Source organism: Cyprinus carpio, chromosome A24 (assembly GCF_018340385.1).
Source record: "Cyprinus carpio isolate SPL01 chromosome A24, ASM1834038v1, whole genome shotgun sequence".
Lineage (NCBI taxonomy): Eukaryota > Metazoa > Chordata > Actinopteri > Cypriniformes > Cyprinidae > Cyprinus > Cyprinus carpio.
This window is the reverse complement of record NC_056595.1, coordinates 4,182,508-4,201,705: the sequence shown is the minus strand read 5'-3', so window position 1 is coordinate 4,201,705 and position 19,198 is coordinate 4,182,508. Positions and strand designations below refer to the sequence as shown.

General features: G+C 34.8%; 2 protein-coding genes across 4 annotated transcripts in view; one reads left to right on the top strand and one right to left on the bottom strand.

Moving 5' to 3' along the window:
* Nucleotides 1-8,685, bottom strand: part of LOC109050159 (WD repeat-containing protein 37) — a 38,565-nt gene extending 29,880 nt beyond the window's left edge. The window contains exons 1-5 of one of the 2 annotated variants that reach the window (XM_042714066.1): nt 8,488-8,685; nt 6,369-6,474; nt 5,061-5,240; nt 617-713; nt 93-188 (exon numbers count right to left, since the gene is read on the bottom strand). In XM_042714066.1, coding sequence (XP_042570000.1) covers nt 93-188; nt 617-713; nt 5,061-5,198 — 331 coding nt within the window. In that variant the 5' untranslated portion in view covers nt 5,199-5,240; nt 6,369-6,474; nt 8,488-8,685. The remainder of the gene's footprint in view (nt 1-92; nt 189-616; nt 714-5,060; nt 5,241-6,368; nt 6,475-8,487) is intronic. The other variant, XM_042714067.1, reaches the window with a different exon arrangement.
* Nucleotides 8,686-9,765: 1,080 nt separating this feature from the next.
* LOC109049368 (isopentenyl-diphosphate Delta-isomerase 1-like) lies at nt 9,766-13,569 on the top strand. 2 transcript variants are annotated; one of them, XM_042714064.1, is made up of 5 exons: nt 9,766-10,007; nt 10,580-10,752; nt 10,873-10,965; nt 11,866-11,996; nt 12,900-13,569. In XM_042714064.1, exons 1-5 carry the CDS (start codon nt 9,886-9,888, stop codon nt 13,215-13,217), a joined length of 837 nt encoding a protein of 278 aa, XP_042569998.1. In that variant the 5' UTR covers nt 9,766-9,885; the 3' UTR covers nt 13,218-13,569. The 2 variants fall into 2 exon arrangements, with proteins under 2 accessions (XP_042569998.1, XP_042569999.1); XM_042714065.1 differs by lacking the exon at nt 12,900-13,569 and adding an exon at nt 12,122-12,301 and having other exon boundaries at nt 9,779-10,007.
* The last annotated feature ends 5,629 nt before the right edge of the window (nt 13,570-19,198 follow it).

The following is a 19,198-nucleotide window of genomic DNA, read 5'->3' as shown; positions in this document are numbered from 1 at the left end:
AAATTATTATCTCTGAATCTTCAAAAGACAACGTCATTATTTATTCAAAAGCTTGTTCAATAGTCTAAATGTCAGTTTTGTTTTGCATGTACCTTTTGTTTTCAGGGCTCCTTTGCTCAGATCACCACCATCCACTGTCTGTCCTTCTCCAGCCAAACGATCGTTTAGCGAATCAATCTCTCTCCGCACTGCACAAGAACAGAGCTTATTATAGGTCCATTGATAAACCGAACAAAACACTGATTTTGTCACATTTACACCCTATGTAAGGGATAATGTACATTCAAATAAACCCAACAGTTTGATGAGGACCCATGACATCAACCTGAAGGAGTTTACACCTCGATATGACTGGACATTAATCCTGCTTATTACACAGCAACTTATCATTTAAATGATACACTTAATAATAAGTATATAACTAACTGTAATACCAAAAACAATTAAGGATTCAGATCTTGAGAATGCTGTGAGTGTGAAAGCCACTTAGTTAGCATAAGATGCATAAAACCTGTTCTTCATGTGCAAAGACTGTGATGTCATCATGACATTAAATATAAGAAGTCATGTAAACAGAGTCATGTAAACAGACGGAAGCTAATTGGTTTCTACTCACATTCTAAGTTTTCAATGTAGAGATTTTCAAACTCCCGTTCAATCTGTCCGAACAGGTCCAGTAAGTTACTCCTTAAGGCCATCGGCAACTTGGAGTCCTAGGAATTGAATCAAATAATACATATTACAAATACTCAAAACGCCTTCAAACTTCAATGACAACAAATGAGAAATGCACTGTTCTACTCTGTACATTAAAACAAATAAAAAAAAAAAAAACAAAAACAAACAAAAAAAACGCAAACTTAATAAATAAAAAAAAAAAAAAAAAAAAAAAAAAACACCCGAAATCTACAAATAAACTGCATATAAAACTGTTAATTGTTTTGCTGTTGTAACACAATATACCTAAAAGGTTACATACAATATTCAGCTGTTCTAAAATTTGACATAAAATATATTGATGTTTTGAAATTTTACATCTAAATGTTTACATAAAATATCTTGCTGTTCTAAAGCTTTACATAAAATACGTTGCTGTTCCAAAAATGTGTTAAATATCTTGTTTTAAAACATTACATCTAAAGATTGATGTAAAATATATTGCTGTTCCTAAAACATAAGGTAAAATATATTGCAATTCTAAAAATGTACATTTAAAAGTTTACATAAAATATCTTGCTGTTCTGAAACTTAACACTTAAAAGTTTACGTAAAATTTCTTGCTGCTCTGAAACGTTATATCTAAACGTTTACGTAAAATATCACACTGTTATAAAACCTTTACCTAAAACAACAATGTTTATGTTGACTTTTACCTAAACTTTACGTAAAATACTGTATCTTGCTGTTCTAAAGCTTTACATCTAAAAATTTATGTAAAATATGTTGCTGTTCCTAAAGCTTAAGATAAAATATACTGCAATTTAAAAAATTTACATTTAAAGTTCACATAAAATATCATGCTGTTCTGAAACGTAACACTTAAAAGTTTACGTAAAATTTATTGCGTAAAACATTTGTAAAATATCACACTGTTAAAAAACCTTTACATAAAACAGCTTAATGTTCACATTAATGTTAATGTTTACTTAAACTTTACATAAAATATCTTGCTGTTTTGAAATTTCACATATAAATATTTACCTAAAATATCTTGCTGTTCTAAAGCTTTACATAAAATGTGTTGCTGTTCCAAAAATGTTTTAAATGTCTTGTTTTAAATTATTACGTCTAAAAATTGATGTAAAATATGTTGCTATTCCTAAAACTTAAGATAAAATATATTGCGATTCTAAAAAATTACATTTAATGTTTATATAAAATATCTTGCTGTTCCGAAACTTAACACTTAAAGGTTTACGTAAAATTTCTTGCTGCTCTGAAACTTTATATCTAAACATTTATTTAAAATATTACATTGTTATAAAACCTTTACATAAAACAACTTAATGTTCACGTTAATGTTAACCCAACTTTATGTATAATATCTTGCTGTTCTAAAGCTTTACGTAAAATATGTTGCTGCTCCAAAATGTGTTAAATATCTTGTTTTAAATTATTACTTCTAAAAATTGATGTAAAACATGTTGCTGTTCCTAGAAAAACTTAAGATAAAATATATTGCAATTCTAAAATTTACATCAAAGTTAACATAAAATATATTGCTGTTCTGAAACTTAACTCTTAAAAGTTTACATAAAATTTCTTGCGGCTCTGAAACTTTATATCTAAACATTTATGTAAAATATCACACTGTTATAAAACTTAATGTTCAATTAAAGTTAACCTAAACTTTACGTAAAATATCTTGCTGTTCGACAGGCTTTTAAGCCTCAGTAAAGATAATTTCTGCCCTAAATGCATAATTTCTTTTTGAGACAGAGAGTAACCAAACATTACTGAGAATAGAAAAGAACCGACAGAAAAAAAAAAAAAAAACATAAAATCTGAAAAAGCACACAAAGTAAAGAGATCTCTATTCAAAAACATTACTAACCACCTACCAAATCACCTTACCTCCATTATCAAGGATAAGTCATTCGGCCTGATTAAAACTACACAAAGAAAAGCAATCCACGAACAAACATTGCTGTTATGTCGTTTAGACTAGCTATGTCCACATGAACTACTCCAAGACAACAAGGTTTGCTCTCATGCCAAGTTAACACAAGAGTTTACCAATGAGATCAGTGTAAAAGCAAAGTCAACTGCTCTCCATTCTGTCATTAGCACATGCAGCCTACTTATGCATCACAGAGAGAGACGGCAATTAACAAACAACAGCTTGTCGTCTATTCTTATAAACCTGCTCAATCCTAAAACTTGTAGTCACCATAGCAACTAGACATAATGACAGCATTGAGAGGGTGAAAGGCGGTATAGTCTAAATCCAGTGAACGGTTTACAGTAGAGACTGCCAATCAGACATGACCCTTCAGAGGAACAGACTGAACAATTGAACCCCAGCGTGGGCCACTCTTTAAAAATGGATGAGGCTATAGACCACAGAAGGGTTCAAACCATTGATACCCTCCAAGGAGTATCAATAAAACAGATGACCATGTGGCACCATGGCTCAAACCTGACGCGAGTTAGACTGCTCTTAACACTTTCATATTAACATTTTGTTTAAAATAGCTATGAAAACTTTTCAAGAGCATGTACTAAAAATACATTTTTGAATTGAAACTGATGAAGAACTTCATTTGAATGAGAGAACTGATGACTGTAATTGAGGTGAGTACAGTACAGGTCACTCTTATCACTGACGTACTCCAGTAATGTTTGTGTAAGGAATGGGCGTCGATAGCAGACTCATTTAGGACAAACGTCATGTGTCAGAGGATGTAAATTCCTGGGAGACGTTACAGTACCAAACAATGACAAAACTACTCACTGACAGAAATACTTAACTCACGTCATCTGTTCACCCGGGTAAACATGGACGTTTAGTTTTTCTGACACCCTTTCCATTCTTCCAAACCAGATTCACTCTCAATAAAGACGCTGATCCAGAGTTATCACAGTTTTATTATTTCTAATTTGTCCTTTCAATTTAGTTTATTTTTGTTATTTGTTAGTTTTACTTTTGGATTTTAGTTTTGTAAGGATGTCAAAGTTAAAGAATTATCTGATATAATTTAAATAGGTTTAACTGCATTTTTTTTCAATGCCAGATATGAATTTTTCATTGTTATCTGCAGCATTTTTGCATGTTTAATGAAAGTGGTTTGAGGACATTTGTGATCATTTTAATTTTATTTTTTTACTTTTTTTTTATTTTACTTTTGGTGTTCCTTATTATGTTTCAAGTGTTTTATAGTTATTATAATTATTATTATTATTATTAGTAGTAGTATTTTAAGAAAAAAAAAAAAAAAAAAAAAAAAAAAAAATATATATATATATATATATATATATATATATATATATATATATATATATATATATATATATATATATATATATATATATATATATAAAAATATATAATATATTTAGATTTTTTCATAACACCACTTAATCAAATCAATCAACATTGAATTCCTGGAACACTAAATATTGTCTCCTGTAATAATAATAATAATAATAATAATCATAATCATCATTAACTCGATTCTAAAACAACAGCAAATTATTTCAAATTTCTATTTTATTTACAATTTGCCCTTTCAGTTTAGTTCATTTTTGTTTAGTATTGTAGGGATGCAAAAGTTTTTAGTTATTATAAATGAAAATATAATTGAAATATATTCAACTGCATTTTTTTCAGGGCCAGAAATGAGATTTTCAGTGTTATCTAGAAGCATTTTTGAATTTTTAATTTAAGTGGGTTGTAGACATTTCCAACTTTATAATTAATCTAGAATGAAAACCTTGAATTAAAATACATTTTTGGCCATTTTTATTTTATTTCATTACTTCGTTTTGGAGAAAACAAATGCATTTTATTTCACTTTTGGAATTCCACATTATATTTCAGTTATTTATATTTTTCTATATATATATATATATATATATATATATATATATATATATATCACTTTCCATAATCAGTTAACTTTGGCTTACAATAAACTAAAAATTATATATATATATATTGAAAAAAGGTTTTCATTTATTTTTTATTTTTTTCCATAACAACACTTTCCATAATCAGTTAACTTTGGCTTCCTGGACACTGAAAATGTCTAAAATACATTATGTTCCCAAACAGTTTTTTTTTTTTTTTTTTTTTTATTCAATTAAATTCTAAAACAATAGCAAATTATTCAAACACAACATGACACGTGTTTACATGGATACTTACATATGCCAGCTGTCGTGACTTGGTGGTTACAAAAAAATAAAAAAAAATTTAAAAAAAATTGACAAACAATGTCACAGAACTGGCTTTGTGTCATTCTTGACTGTACACCTGGGCATGACAGCACGCTCACACAATAGTTTCCTTTAGTGTTCACAACCACAAACAAAAGAAACAAGGAGAAAAAGCAACGTACCTGTCCCTCCAGCAAGTCTCTCTGCATGCCTGGTCTGTCCTGCTCGGTGCTGTTGGTCCTCCTAATGGAGAGACTGTGCGACTTGCGCTTCTGTTTGACTTGACGGGCGGCTGTGCTGTTTCCACTTTCAACAGGCATCACTCCTCAGTGACGTCCCTCTACGCAACTTCCTACCTGAAACTGAGCAATCACACGACAGGGTTTGCCCCGTCCCACAGCAACGGAGGAATATAATGTGCCCTTTGTTGGACACTACGCTGTATACCCTATTTCTGTCTGCGATATATAAATAACAAGTTAAACATTGAGGGAGGAAACGTAAAGTAAGCCTTTGTTGATATGAGGAATATGTTGTCTTAACTGGGTGTATGTTGATTTAATTCTGGTTAAGTATACATCGTAAAACCGAAGCTTTCAAAGGAAGCTGCTGTAAAACTCGAAGAGACGTTTTGACTGAGCAGGTGATTATGACTCCAAAAGTCAAGATGAATCTCATGAAAACTGTCAAAAATGTCCAGGACATATTTCACCAAAAAAAAAAAAAAATAAATAAATAAAGCTTATTTTAGTAATTTAGCACATTTACCACTAAAAAAAATAAGTTATTTAGCACTAATTTAGCAATAATTTATACTTTTAGGTCAAATATAAATATGATAATAGCATATTTTCGATTAATAATATTTTCGATTTTATAATAATAATAATAATAATAATTATATATAATAGTATTTTATTGTAAAAAAAAAGAAAATAATGACTGACTGAACAGAAAGATATTCATTAAATTTTTCACATTAACAAAACAAAATTCATAACATAACATTACTCTCATCGCTGTATCCAAATATCCAAATATTGTATAATTACAAAATTAAAACAAAAAGAAAGGGATCTTTTCATTTTGCATTAAAAAAAAATTAAATTTAAGAAGAAATTAGCTGAATTATTATGAAAATGATCATTAAGATTTCTGTTATTGACATTTTCTTTATGCTAAATAAATCTAATTTCTTATTTTGTGGGGTTGAAATATAACTTGGACATTCCTTTTGAAAACTCATCATATTTGCATTTTTAGATGAAGCAATGGGTGTTATTTTAATGTAAAATGAATAAATTAAGTGAGTTCATGAAGTGTTAAATTAAAAGTTAAACTCATTATCAAAAAAGCAAGCAGGCCTTTATCCACAACAACATACAACAAAAATGTTAACCTCAGCCTGAGCATCTTAACAAATAATTATATAAACACATAATGCTAAATAAGGGGCATGCAAAACAAACAAAATAAACAAAAACAAATACCAGCCATGAAGAGCAGTGAATGATAAAGAAAGCAGACACATCCTCAGACGACTGCTTAAAGTGATGAAGAAGATCTCAGCAGGAAGCCCAGGGCCGCACTCCAGCACTGAACACAAAACAACACCATCTATCGTTCACAAACATGACAGTGAAGAGAGGGAACGCTACAGGCACGGAGTGACGGCATTCTCACAGCAGGAGGTGGACGGACAGAGCAGGCAGTGGTGAGGGCAGTGGCTATGAACGACTCATACGTGGACAAACAAAACATGCATGAAGCAGAAGCACCTGCAGCATCGTGCGCTGGACTCTAAATCCAGTTCTGTCATGCAAACTTCTGTCCGATGCACTTCTCCACAGACAGAATCATTACATAAGTAGCGTCCCAAATGATGCACTTACACACTTATGCACTGTGCACTCAGCTATATAATGTATGACTTCTGTAAGGTTATTTTGTCATTCTCACAGCCCCTCCTGGTGCATCATCTGGAGATTTAAAGTACACTTTTGCTTTGTGGATTTATCAGTGTGAACACACTAGTACCGGCACTATTTATACCACAAAACTGCATCGAATAGTTCATAAGCATGCAAACTGGGAAGCACCTATACACTTAAAGTGTCCCATCCATTTTACTTCTGTAATGTTGTAAGTTTATCCACTGCGAACTCACTCAGTTCCAGCTTTTCGTCTTTGTGACGTCGACTGAAAAGGGAAGGTATTTTTGAGATGGAGAAAACATTATATTTTTGACGAAAGATTACAAAATACAAATTTTGGGGGGGATTCTGGTATAATATTCACTAATAAACAGTTGACAGTAAGACCAGCAATACATAAAGTGAATATCAATTTGGATTTAAAGTTGACAAAATAAAACATGACCCTAGTGAAATTTAAATGGAAAAGAAACATATCGATAACAACAGTTATGTTGCTGTTTTGAAATATAAAAACAAAAAGTTTGATCTACTACACAAACATAATCTAACTGATGTACTATGATAGTACCGTGGTACAATGATGTCATCAATGCCATGACATTTAACATATCAAATATACATTATATATATATATATATATATATATATATATATATATATATATATATATTAAAAGCAGAAGCTTATAATTTTATAAAAGCACATAAAAAATTGGGAAGCTGTAAAGCTTTTTAAAATCATTATTTTACAGTCGTTTAAGCATTTTTAGGGTTTATAACATTGCTCTCTCATGGTGACAAAGTTATTTATACATACAAGTTAATTACACTGGATGTATTCATTTTGAAAATATTAGAAAATCATATAAACACAGTGTTGGATACAATATTTATTTTATTTTTTATTTAGTTTATTTATTTATTTATTTTTACAAATTGTGTTAACCCAGATTATTATTATTTATTTATTTTTTAATTAAAATAAAATACAAAATAACATCACAAACCTTACCCACTTCAACTACTGAACCTGGAATATGTGATGATTATCATACTTTACTGTTATGATAATACACACACACACACACACACACACACACACAAACAGTACCGTGTAAATACAATGGTATATTGTCCGAAAATGGCAATATGGCAGTACCATGATGTTTCTTCGTACGTTTTAAAGTGTTTTACATTGTACAACTTCCTGCAGATCACTTATGAAAACATATGACTGCATGTGACTTGGTTTTATTATTCTTGTCTAGATCACTTATTCTTGTCTCACATATGTACTGCATGTGACTGCCACAAACCACAAACAACAGACACACCACACACACATTATTCACACACACACAACAGTATACACACGACACACACACACACACACACACACACACAGACAGACAGACACACACACACAGACAGACAGACACACACACACACACACACGGTCAGCTGGCCTGCTCGGTATAAACACACACACACACACGCATACACCTGCTCGGTACACACACACACCACACACACACACACACACACACACACACACGGTCAGCTGGTCTGCTCGGTATAAACACACACTAGTCCAGAGGAACTCGCTGTGTGTCCGAGAGCAGCTGTGAGGAGATGATCAGATAATCCTCATCATAACAAACCGTCATACTCACAGTTAACGCGCGTCTGTCAGTCCTCCAGCATCATCCACACAAACACACGCTGATGATGCGCTCAGTCAACTCGCCGGGAGTTTCACACTTTGATGTTTTTTTGTTTATTTGTTTGTTTTGTTTTGTATCAAACCAGACACTGTCAGCAGAGTGTGAAGCAAGAGGAAATTACAACAGAACTGACGGGCCTCCGGCCGGAAGTAGCACTTCAAAATTAAAGTCTCGACGTTATTCACATAGATATATAAACATGGTTATTAAATATGATAGTCATAATATTTTTTTTTTCCTCCGTTATGTATTAATACTAAAATGCCTGGGTAAATCTCTCCTCAAAAACGCATATGCAACTATATTTGTAAACAAATCATAATTATTCAATTATTAAAAATTCTGATTACAGTGACATTTTACGCTGCCTTTATGTAATAACATACAACAGACTGAGATTTTATAAAAGACGAATGATTGAGACAACTATGTGAAAAAAAAATAATAAATTGGGGGTCACATATGGAAGCTATGTGTTTTAATAAAAATTATTTGTCATATTAAATAGTCAACAATCTTAAATTGCTTGCTGATTACGACTGTATTTTGAAATATAAATATAATATATATGAAATAGAAAATATTATTTCGAGTGATAACAATCATCATTATTTTATTTATTTATTATTTAAAAATTGTCCTAAATTTTTTATATTTCCAGTTTAACTGTAAAAAGTTACATTACTGTAATTTATATTACGCAAAAAAAAAAATCTATATTCCTTTTTTCTTTTTTCGTTTAATGTCTTTTCATCTCATTACTTGGTTAATTTTCGATCAAGGCTAGAAGCTACTACATCAATATAGCGTAATTTCTCACACTGTACAACAACAATTACTATTTTTGCATTTTTGTAAGGGGTAGTTTTAGGGTAGGGGTAGGTGAAGACGTTAATAAAACACAATCTAATACGTAGAAAATTAAATTTATTGTCAGCTTCCGGTTTTTGCAGCATCCCAACCCTCGGCTTTTCCTGTCAACCACACCCGGAAGACTGTATGAATATTCACCAATCCGAGGACGGCTTCATTCCCAACAGCCAATCAAAACCTTTGGCATTAAACGTCATTTGTGGGGAGTCGGTGTGCTCGTCAGATTAACAGCAGAGAGCCTAACCAGAGAATGTAGACGGGCTCTGGCCTAACATTCTCTGTTAACAGTGTTCAGTCTCGCTGTCCGTGCGCCGGAAGTGTGATCGGTCTCATTCTGTTTCTAAAGATAAATCGAGCGTTAGCGCTTTACCTGTGTGAGTGTGAGTGTATCGCAGAGCAGGACTACAGCACCGTGTGGCGTGATGGCGTGTCTGTAGAGTGCTGGGCTGTGATTGGTCAGCGCGGTGTGCGCTCATGGCGCGGTTGCTATGGGCGGCGCGCAGATCGGCTGCTGCGCTGCTAGTCAGAGTAAATAAAGCCGCAGCTCGAGCTCAGACTCTGGGTCTACCTGCTCCACCGCGCGCGCTTCTGTACAGGTGAGTGCCGCAGACACGCGCGTAACACTCACACTGAGCACTTCACGAGCTGCTACTTGTACAGGGACTAAATAATGCTTCCTTTTAATTTAGCGCTATGCTAATCTAATTTTGTCTTTTTTTTTTATAATTATTGTAAATTATTTAGTTATTTATTTTATGTTTACGTTCTTTACTTAATATTTAACGTTAGTTGTTATTATTACGTTTATGCTTTTCGGCTTTTAACTAAATAAATAAAAATAAGTGTTAATGTGTTTCAATTTATTTAATAGTATTTATTATAATAATAACTAATTATAATTATATATTAGGTTGTTACTTAATTATTTTTTGTTATTAAACAATTAAAATGTTGTTAATTCTAAATGTTGTTATCAGATTACCATAATAACTTATTATTTGTGTCTGCGTGCGCGCGTGTGTGTGTCTGTGTGTGTGCGTGCGTGCGTGCGTGCGTGCGTGTGTGTGTGTGTACGTCTGTGCGTGTCTGTGTGTCTGTGTGTGTGTGCGCGTGCGTGCGCGTGTGTGAGTGTGTGTGTGTGTGTGTGTGCGCGTGTGTGCGTGTGCAGTCAGGTCAGGCGGCTCAGTTGCTCTGTCAGGATGCCGGAGATTAACACGGATCATCTGGATGAGAAGCAGGTGCAGCTGCTTGCAGAGATGTGCATCCTCATCGACGACAATGACAGGAAGATTGGAGCAGACAGCAAGAAAAACTGCCATCTCAACTCAAATATCGATAAAGGTAACACATGCGCATGATATTTTACTGTTGATTTATGAAGTATGTGCACAAACTGTACTACTATTTATTCATTTAATATGAAGGCTTGAAATAAATGACTCCTTGCTTCCTCGCCGTCAGGATTATTGCATCGAGCGTTCAGTGTTTTCCTGTTTAACAGCGAGGAGAAGCTGCTCCTTCAGCAGAGATCCAATGCCAAAATCACCTTTCCAGGTGTGTGTGTGTCGCTGTTATTTTAATATCATTTATATACTCTTATACGGTTTGCATTATCTATTAGAATTAGCTGTTATATTTTCTTTCTGTATTAAGTCTTTAGTATGTGCTTTGTCAGTATTTCTATCCAAATTAGTTTATTTATATTTTAGTTTTAGTTATTTTATTGTTATAGCTGTCAAGGCAACTTTTCCAAAACTGTTCAGCTTTATTTCAATTACCAAAACAATGTGTATAGTTTTTGTTTAGCATTAACAACATTGTGTGTTCATAAAGTTGTACTCTTGCATTCTGCTAGTTCCCTAAAATGAAATACTAAATTTGTGTGTGTGTGTGTGTTTGTGAGGAAGACACTAAGGGCCAAATTTACTAACAGCTTGCACCAGTGCAACCTCTCTTTTGGCATTAAAAAAGAAACTACTGTCAGACACAGGTTAAAACTTAGTGATGAAAAGACATGGATACAGTTATTTTTGCACGTGCATCTCATTTTTGCACTCTTATCTCTACTTTTATGGGACTGCGGTCTCATGCTGAATTGCCCTGATTAGTAAATCTGGCCCGAAGTACTCATTCTCTATTCCATCAAACCGTTGGTTTGCACTTAGACATGACACAAAACGGCATAATAATCCTTGGTTTATTGCTATTATAAAACATTAGCGATGTGAAAAAAACACCAATGTTCTATACATTTCTAAATGTATAAATAATAAGTATCACAAAAACCAATTTGTCCAAACGTAATATGCTGTAGCTATCTGGTCTTTATAAATATATAGAGTGCGGAGAGGTGAGCATAATTTAAAAATGGCTCATCCGATCAGATTTTAGAGCTCTGGTTACCCTTTTTAAAGCTGAAATGATGTTTAGGTTGTTTGATATGCTTTTTTTCAGGCTGTTTTACCAACACTTGCTGCAGTCACCCTCTCCACACCGCCAGTGAACTGGAGGAGCAGGACGCCATCGGGGTCCGGCGCGCCGCTCAGAGACGCCTGCAAGCCGAGCTGGGCATTCCCACCGAGCAGGTACGGAGACTTGATTCGCCCGTCCACAAATGAGGTCTTAAATCACGTCTTAAATCACTTAAAAAAACGTCTTTAAATGGCATTAAATGTTGCATGGATTGCTGAAAAAATGATATCCTCCTCAGTATCTCTGTCTGATCAGAAAACAAGAAAACAAGACATCTTATGGCTGTTTGCTTCTCAAGTACATGTGTCTTGATTTGAGAATCTTTAGACATTTGTACTGGAAAACGACAAAAATACTGAGGAAGAGCATCAGGTTTTTTGCAGTGTTATCAGAAGTACAGTAAAAGTTATTTCTGTGTTCTACAGGGTTAAATCACTGCAGAAAGTCTTGAATTCATAAAGTCGTGGCATTAAATCTTGCATGCATTGCTAAAAATTCATATCTAAACATCTCAAATGTAGATAGTTAAAGTCTCGTTTACTGAGAAACTGAAAAAAATAAAAAAATCTGCATTTACACTTACGTAACGAACAAATATCTGCCAGTGGGGAAGGAGAACTCGCTTTCCTTTTGAATCAAGTTGATATTTCTGTCCCTACTGGCAGATACTTGTTCTTTTTAAATCATAAACTCACTTGATTTTGATCTTTACACATTTGCAAGACAGAAGTACTCCGCAAGAGCTTCAGTTTTTTGCAGTGCAAAAAGTAAAAGTTATAAAGAATGAGAGTTTTTTTTTTTTTTTGAAACATAAATGAAAAAGTAATGAAGATCTGTCGGAAGTTGCTTATAAAACTTCTTGCCTGCTCCTTAGACATGTATATGCATTGCATATATTGAATTTATTCCTTAAATGTTCTTAGCTCGGTCTTAAAAGGTTTTAAGTGTACTGTCATGAAACGAGCAGGAACCCTGTATTCAGCATTATTCATGGCTAAAGCTGCTTGTTATCGCAGGTGCCTCCGGAAGAGATGACCTACCTGACCCGCATCCACTACAAAGCCCAGTCAGACGGCGTCTGGGGCGAGCACGAGATCGACTACATCCTCTTCATGCAGAAAGACGTGGATCTGAATCCAGACCCCAACGAGATCCAGAGCCACTGCTACGTGTCCAAAGAGGAGCTGAAGGAGATCCTGGAGAAAGCCCGGAGGAAAGAGCTGGAGATCACGCCCTGGTTCAGCCTCATCGCAGAAACCTTCCTCTTCAAGTGGTGGGACAACCTCCATGACCTCAAACAGTTCATCGACCACGACGGGATCCACCGCATGTAGGCCACGTCTGGAAGGGACTTTAACGGTTAATAAAAAGACTGGACAGCCTGGCCATGAAGGGCTTGTCTTATCGGACAGCCTTTGTTTGTAAATGTTTGCACACGCAGGGAGTTTTATTTTAGCATTTGAGTTCTGAACTTGAATCCACTTTTCAAACTGCTGCATGAATACTGAGCATTTTATTGCTAACAAACACTGGCCATTTGTGTGAAGTGCCTAGTTTCATACGAGAGACTGTGCTTTTGAAGGGATATTTTGTGTAGATTAAACTATCAGGACTCATTGTGAGGTTTACAGTTATGTAAAGTAATTATTAGAGAAGTAAAATAAAATTTGCTTTCTTCATAGTCTCGTTTATTTCAACCCATTCATTTCTTAATTTTTAGAAATTTAATATGTAAAATGATGATGTATCCATCCATTCATCTCTTGTATGTTCCTCTCAATAATAATTTTTAATTATAAAATATGGTGTGTTTGGGCACTTTTAAATGTTTTTAAAAGATCAAAACATTTGATCAAAAATGCAGTAAATACAATTTAAAATAACCGTTTTCTTTGAAAATATTTTAAACTGTAATTTATTTCTGTGATCAAAGCTGTATTTTCAGCATCATTACTCCAGTCTTCAGAGTCACATGATCTTCAGAAATCATTCTGATATTGATTTGCTGCTCAAGAAACATTTCTGATTATTACCAATGTTAAAAAGAGTAGTGCTTATTCACTTTTTTTTTTTGGAAACAGTAATGATTAGAAAGTTCAAAGGAACAGCATTTATTTAAAAAAAAAATTAAATAAAAGATTTTGCTTTACTCTCACTTTCAATTTACTGAATAAAAATGTTCATTGATTTTAAAAACAAAATCTTGCTGACCTCAAATGTTTCATAGTGTATTTATAAGTGCATTTTATTTTATAATGCACATTTTATCATGTTAAATAATAAGATGGTATTTTTAGCAGACTTCATGGATACCATCCTATAGAGTGTTCTGGGTAGTTGCCGAGGCGTTGCTATGTGAATGTGTTGTGACTGGTGGTAAAGTAGGTCTCTATGATAGTCTGGTCTGCAGAGAGGACTCAGGACCACTTTTTTTGCCCATTTTAACAGCACACAACAAGTTACGTCCCAGAGTGCAATATCAGTGGTCAAATCAAACTTATATCTATATATCCAAGTAAGTAATGCATCCGATAGTAACACTGATTCTGGTCCTCTAATCCATATTTTTTAAATCAATTTAAAGTTTATACTTGATTTTTTATTTATTTATTTTCCAGCAGATGGCACTAAACCCCATCAGAAGCCATGAAACCTTCAGCACAGGAACAAGGGAACAGACTGTGCCAAACAAAACTAACACTGGACAATCTGAGCATTTCAGTCTCATTTTATCTTATAGTCTTAGGTGTATAACTGTATTAATGAGTATGAAAATGGCAGCCCTTCAGCTCAACGCTGCACACCGTTGCTCCCCTTCATGTGTTGTGGATGTGTGTATTAAGGCCATATAGAAAAACAGCAGCTTTGTTTGTCGATATAAAAGCATGCAGTGATTCTTAGATACACCTGCGAGCTGTCAATCATCACAGCAGTTCAGAGCTGCGCTTCACCTGTGTACTCACAGCATGAAGCACTGGCAGAGTTCATAAAAGACTGATCTGGAGTAGAAAAGTAAAACCCTTCAAATGAATAATCAGACAGGTTAAAGGCATGATTTTAATCACAGTGCTTTGGTGTGGACACCATTGAAGACACTCGGCTCTGCAATGAGATATCAGCAGCTGAGGAGGAAAGAGTCCCTTCCATATACACATGGATTTTCCAGGGAGATGTTCATGGGGGAAGGGTGGATGTAAGAAGAGGTTTCTAAGAATGACCACCAGGGGGCCTGCTGGATTAAAAATGGATGAGGAACAACAGCAGCACATGTATTTTACATGGAGGTGTGATGTTCAAACCACAAATAACATCCTGTACCCTGCAATGGTCTGTTTATGTACAGTGAGGTCTGAGACCACGAGTGGAAATGCTTTTAATCTGCCATTTAAAATACTTGAATGCAATTTAAGTCAAAGGTGGAACTGGAATTTTCAAGTGTTCGCTTTAATGTCAGCATCAGAATGGATGGATGGATGGATAACTTGTCCTTAGAATATGTAAATATTGAGTTTGTCTATTTTAACTCATTGTATAGAGGAAGCGATGTCTATCCAGCAGAACAGAGCCCCTCTTTTGAATATAAATGCCGGGATATCAGATTATGTGAACAGACTTTCCAGAGCGAGGGAAAAGCCCATCTGAAGAGAGATAAAGGTGAGAGCAGAGAGAGAGAGAGTAAATGAGAAATCCAGAAAATATGTTGATACTGAGTCTAGCTGACACAACCCTGAAAAATATGAGAAACCTTTCTTTCAAAAGAACGTGTGTGTGTGTGTGTGTGTGTGTGTGTGTGTGTGTGTGTGTGTGTGTGTGTGAGAGAGAGAGAGAGAGAGAGGGGGAGGTTGAGATTTTATGGTTTAATTTTTAATCTTGTCGCTTCCACATCACCTACTCATTTCAGTCCTTTGAGAAACCAACAAAATTTTACTAATCAAACAAACATTTCCATCAGTGTGTGATTATTATGCACTGGAGCACTACTAAATTCAGCAATCAAAGTAAACGGCTGTACAGTGAGCTGTAACACTGTTTAACAAGCACGCTGCATGTCTCAGGAGTAACACACATTACACGGTTGTTGACTGTTCGTGATCCACATTGATTACATAAAGTCCTTGCCTTGTTACTCACGTAATACACAACTTGTTTCTAGCCTTGTGCCTTGGAATAGCCTTTACATGATGATAAAGCAAACCATGATTTCAGCTCTTCGCACACCTGCTCTCATTAGAAGCTGTCTGTCTGTTTCCACAGTTAATTGCTTTTCCTGCCATGATGAGCAGATTCAATTAATATCTGGCCCGACCGCTCAATAAGCATGTCCTAATCCGCTATCTTGTTTCTTTCCGTCTCTATATTTCATCACAAACAACTCTTTCATCAAACCGTGGTAATATCAGCACTGCTCTATTTTTGCTGAATAAATTTGTCAGAATAAGGCCAAAGATCACTGAGAACTGCTTCAGCTCCCTCGAGAGACAAGAAAAAGGAGAATGAGAGACAACAAGACAAGCGAAAGAAGCTACCAACGCCTGATTTCGATCTCTAGAATGAGTCAGTATGCTGTTCTGAATTGAATATTTTCAGTTTGGCCTTTAGAAATGTCCATGCTTTCAGTATTTTGGTGCTAAGTTTACTCTTTGCTTAGTTTTTTACTAGTATAAATGTAATTTACATAAAACTGATGAGATAATAATGATGAACCAAGACGATATTCTAGTGCATCGTCTGTGGTAAGTCCTTGAAGAACATGTTAATGCTAACTAAAGAAAAAATGCACCTTTAAAAAAAAAACTGGAAATATTTTAAAATGTTGGAAATACTGCAGGGGTTTGTACCAATTATCAAAAAAGCTAAGAAGCTAAAATTGATTAAAAGCATGTTTACAGTAAAAATCATCTTAGATGTCACATTTACCCGACGGCTCAAGAGTCCTTAAAACCCACTGATGAATAATTGAGATTAACATCGTCTTAATATGTTAGTCAGCCTTCAGCTGTCTATCTATTCCTTTGAACAAGAACAGGAGTGGATGGGAAATGGGACTCAGGGCTGGCCAGCTGTGTGTGCTGTACATCTGTGACATATTTGCTTTGACACTTCCATCAGCGCGCGAGGCCAGGTCTGACCTGCTGAGGAAATGTCTCGCAGCATTACTGTTTGCCACACACACTTACGCTCCAGGCTTCAGGCCACTGCACAGAAGAAAAAGGTCAAGATAGTGTCAAGAGTGTGAATGCATTGTGCTACATAGTACTTGGATACAAACAAGCATGTGTACACCTCCGTGGGGAAGCTCGGATGTTTTATTTGTGTAAACATGGCTGTAGACACACACTAAGGCACGATATCTAACAATTTAGGTCAGCTCCCCCGTACTTTGTTTTGAAGCTATTATAAGATGACTCACTCACGCAAACGAAACACAAATGCAGTCCTATTGACGCAAACGGCAGGCGTCTCATCCGAGACTCAAGAGTGGCACACAAAGATTTTTCTCCCCTCTGCAAGGCAAGACCAAACAAGCATGACGCAAAAACCTTGGTTTTCACAAATAGGGCATATCCATGCAAACTCTCTAAACTGTGAGATATACAGAAATAGTATTAAAGCCACACATATATAGGGCACATTACATTTGGTAAACATGGAATCGCAAAATCTTAAATTCTTTATTATTTTTGGAATTGTAATGGTCGTTTTTTTTTTTTTTTTTATGAGACAGCCTCGATGCCGTACGAGACCGAGAAATGTGACCTCCAGCTTACACAGCCTTTGAAATGAGATGCTGCTTTCATGAATGAGTCAGTGATTCATTCATTTAACTGATTAGTTCAAAAACACTGATTCATTCAGCAACAAAACACTACCAGCAGTGAGTGTTTCATGGCAATGCAAAACAGATCCACTACGGCTTTGTTTGGAAATATTTGTGTTGATGGAGCAAAAACAGACAAAGTAGCTGGCAAAATGTAAGTCGCACAATACTTTTGTCATTATCTCAGGCAGATGAAGATGATAACAAAAAGACTATTTTATTTAATTAAATCCCAACAACAAAGAAGATATGGGTAATCAAACACACGAGACCAATACCAGACAACTGAAAGGTGAACAAAGAGGAACTTAAATACATAAGGGATTATGTACATCCAGCCAGTTATCGCAGAATAAATGCCTTGCCCCGAAGGGGGTTATTCAGAGATACAACCAGCTGAATGTACATTATCCCCCTTATTACATGGTTACTTGCCACATAAGTAAATAATTACAGTAGACACAAAATATTGATTTGAGTTGAAATATTTAAATACAAAGCATCCGTGAAGACAGCAGTTGTGAGCAAGCGGCAAATTCAAACTAGACGGACATTAAAGGGATAAAAACCAAAAAAACAACATAATAAAAAAAACTAAACAAAAAAAAAAAAACATATTAAATTACAGTGTACAAAACAATCAAAACTTGTAAAACTAAAAGTCCATGATAATGAAACTAACTAAACAGAATTTTAAAATTTTATTACATTATATTGTATGTGGAAGGAAATATCTCACTCTCAAATGAACATTGGTAAGTGTTTTTTTTTTTTTTTTTTATCATACCAAATAGGAGTAAAGGCCTCTTCTTGGTCTGAACTCCTGATGCAGCGTTGTTTTGGGGAATGTGAAGTAGTAATGTATTCTGTTTTATTTGGCTCTCAAGTCAGTGGAAATGCGGGCACCTTCCTCAGAAGTTCACAGATGGAAAATAGGCAACAGAGAAAACTGCGAGAGAAAGAGGGCAGAGCCAACCAGATCTTCGTGATGACAGAGAGAAATGTCTCTGGCTGTATAATTCCCTCCCACAAGCCATCCTGACTGACACATAGCCTGTCTTTCCTAACCGCTGGTGATGGGTGTGAAGGCCTGACTACATCCACACTTTCTATCAGTAGTTAAGTGCACACCATAATTCATGTCAGTAAAAGCCGAGTTTTGCAGCTATCTAGAAACTCTTGATTTCTAGTAACTTGACTTGCACCTTTTGGGCTAAAGAGATATAAATGTTACAAACTGACACTAAAATCATTTGGTTTGTTGATGAGAAATGCACTCTTACCTTCTAAGTCATCACTGTAGCTATTTTCTTAGTGATATGACATCACACTTTGTGGCGTATTTCTTTTTTAATTCAGCTAAGAGGTCACGCCGTTCTCCAGTTGATCAAACATGACTATGAATTCGCATGTCAGCTTTCACCAAACTTGAGCTTTGGAACACAATATAATTTGCATAAGCTTGTGTTTCCAGTGTCCTGCATTCACATGCGTATG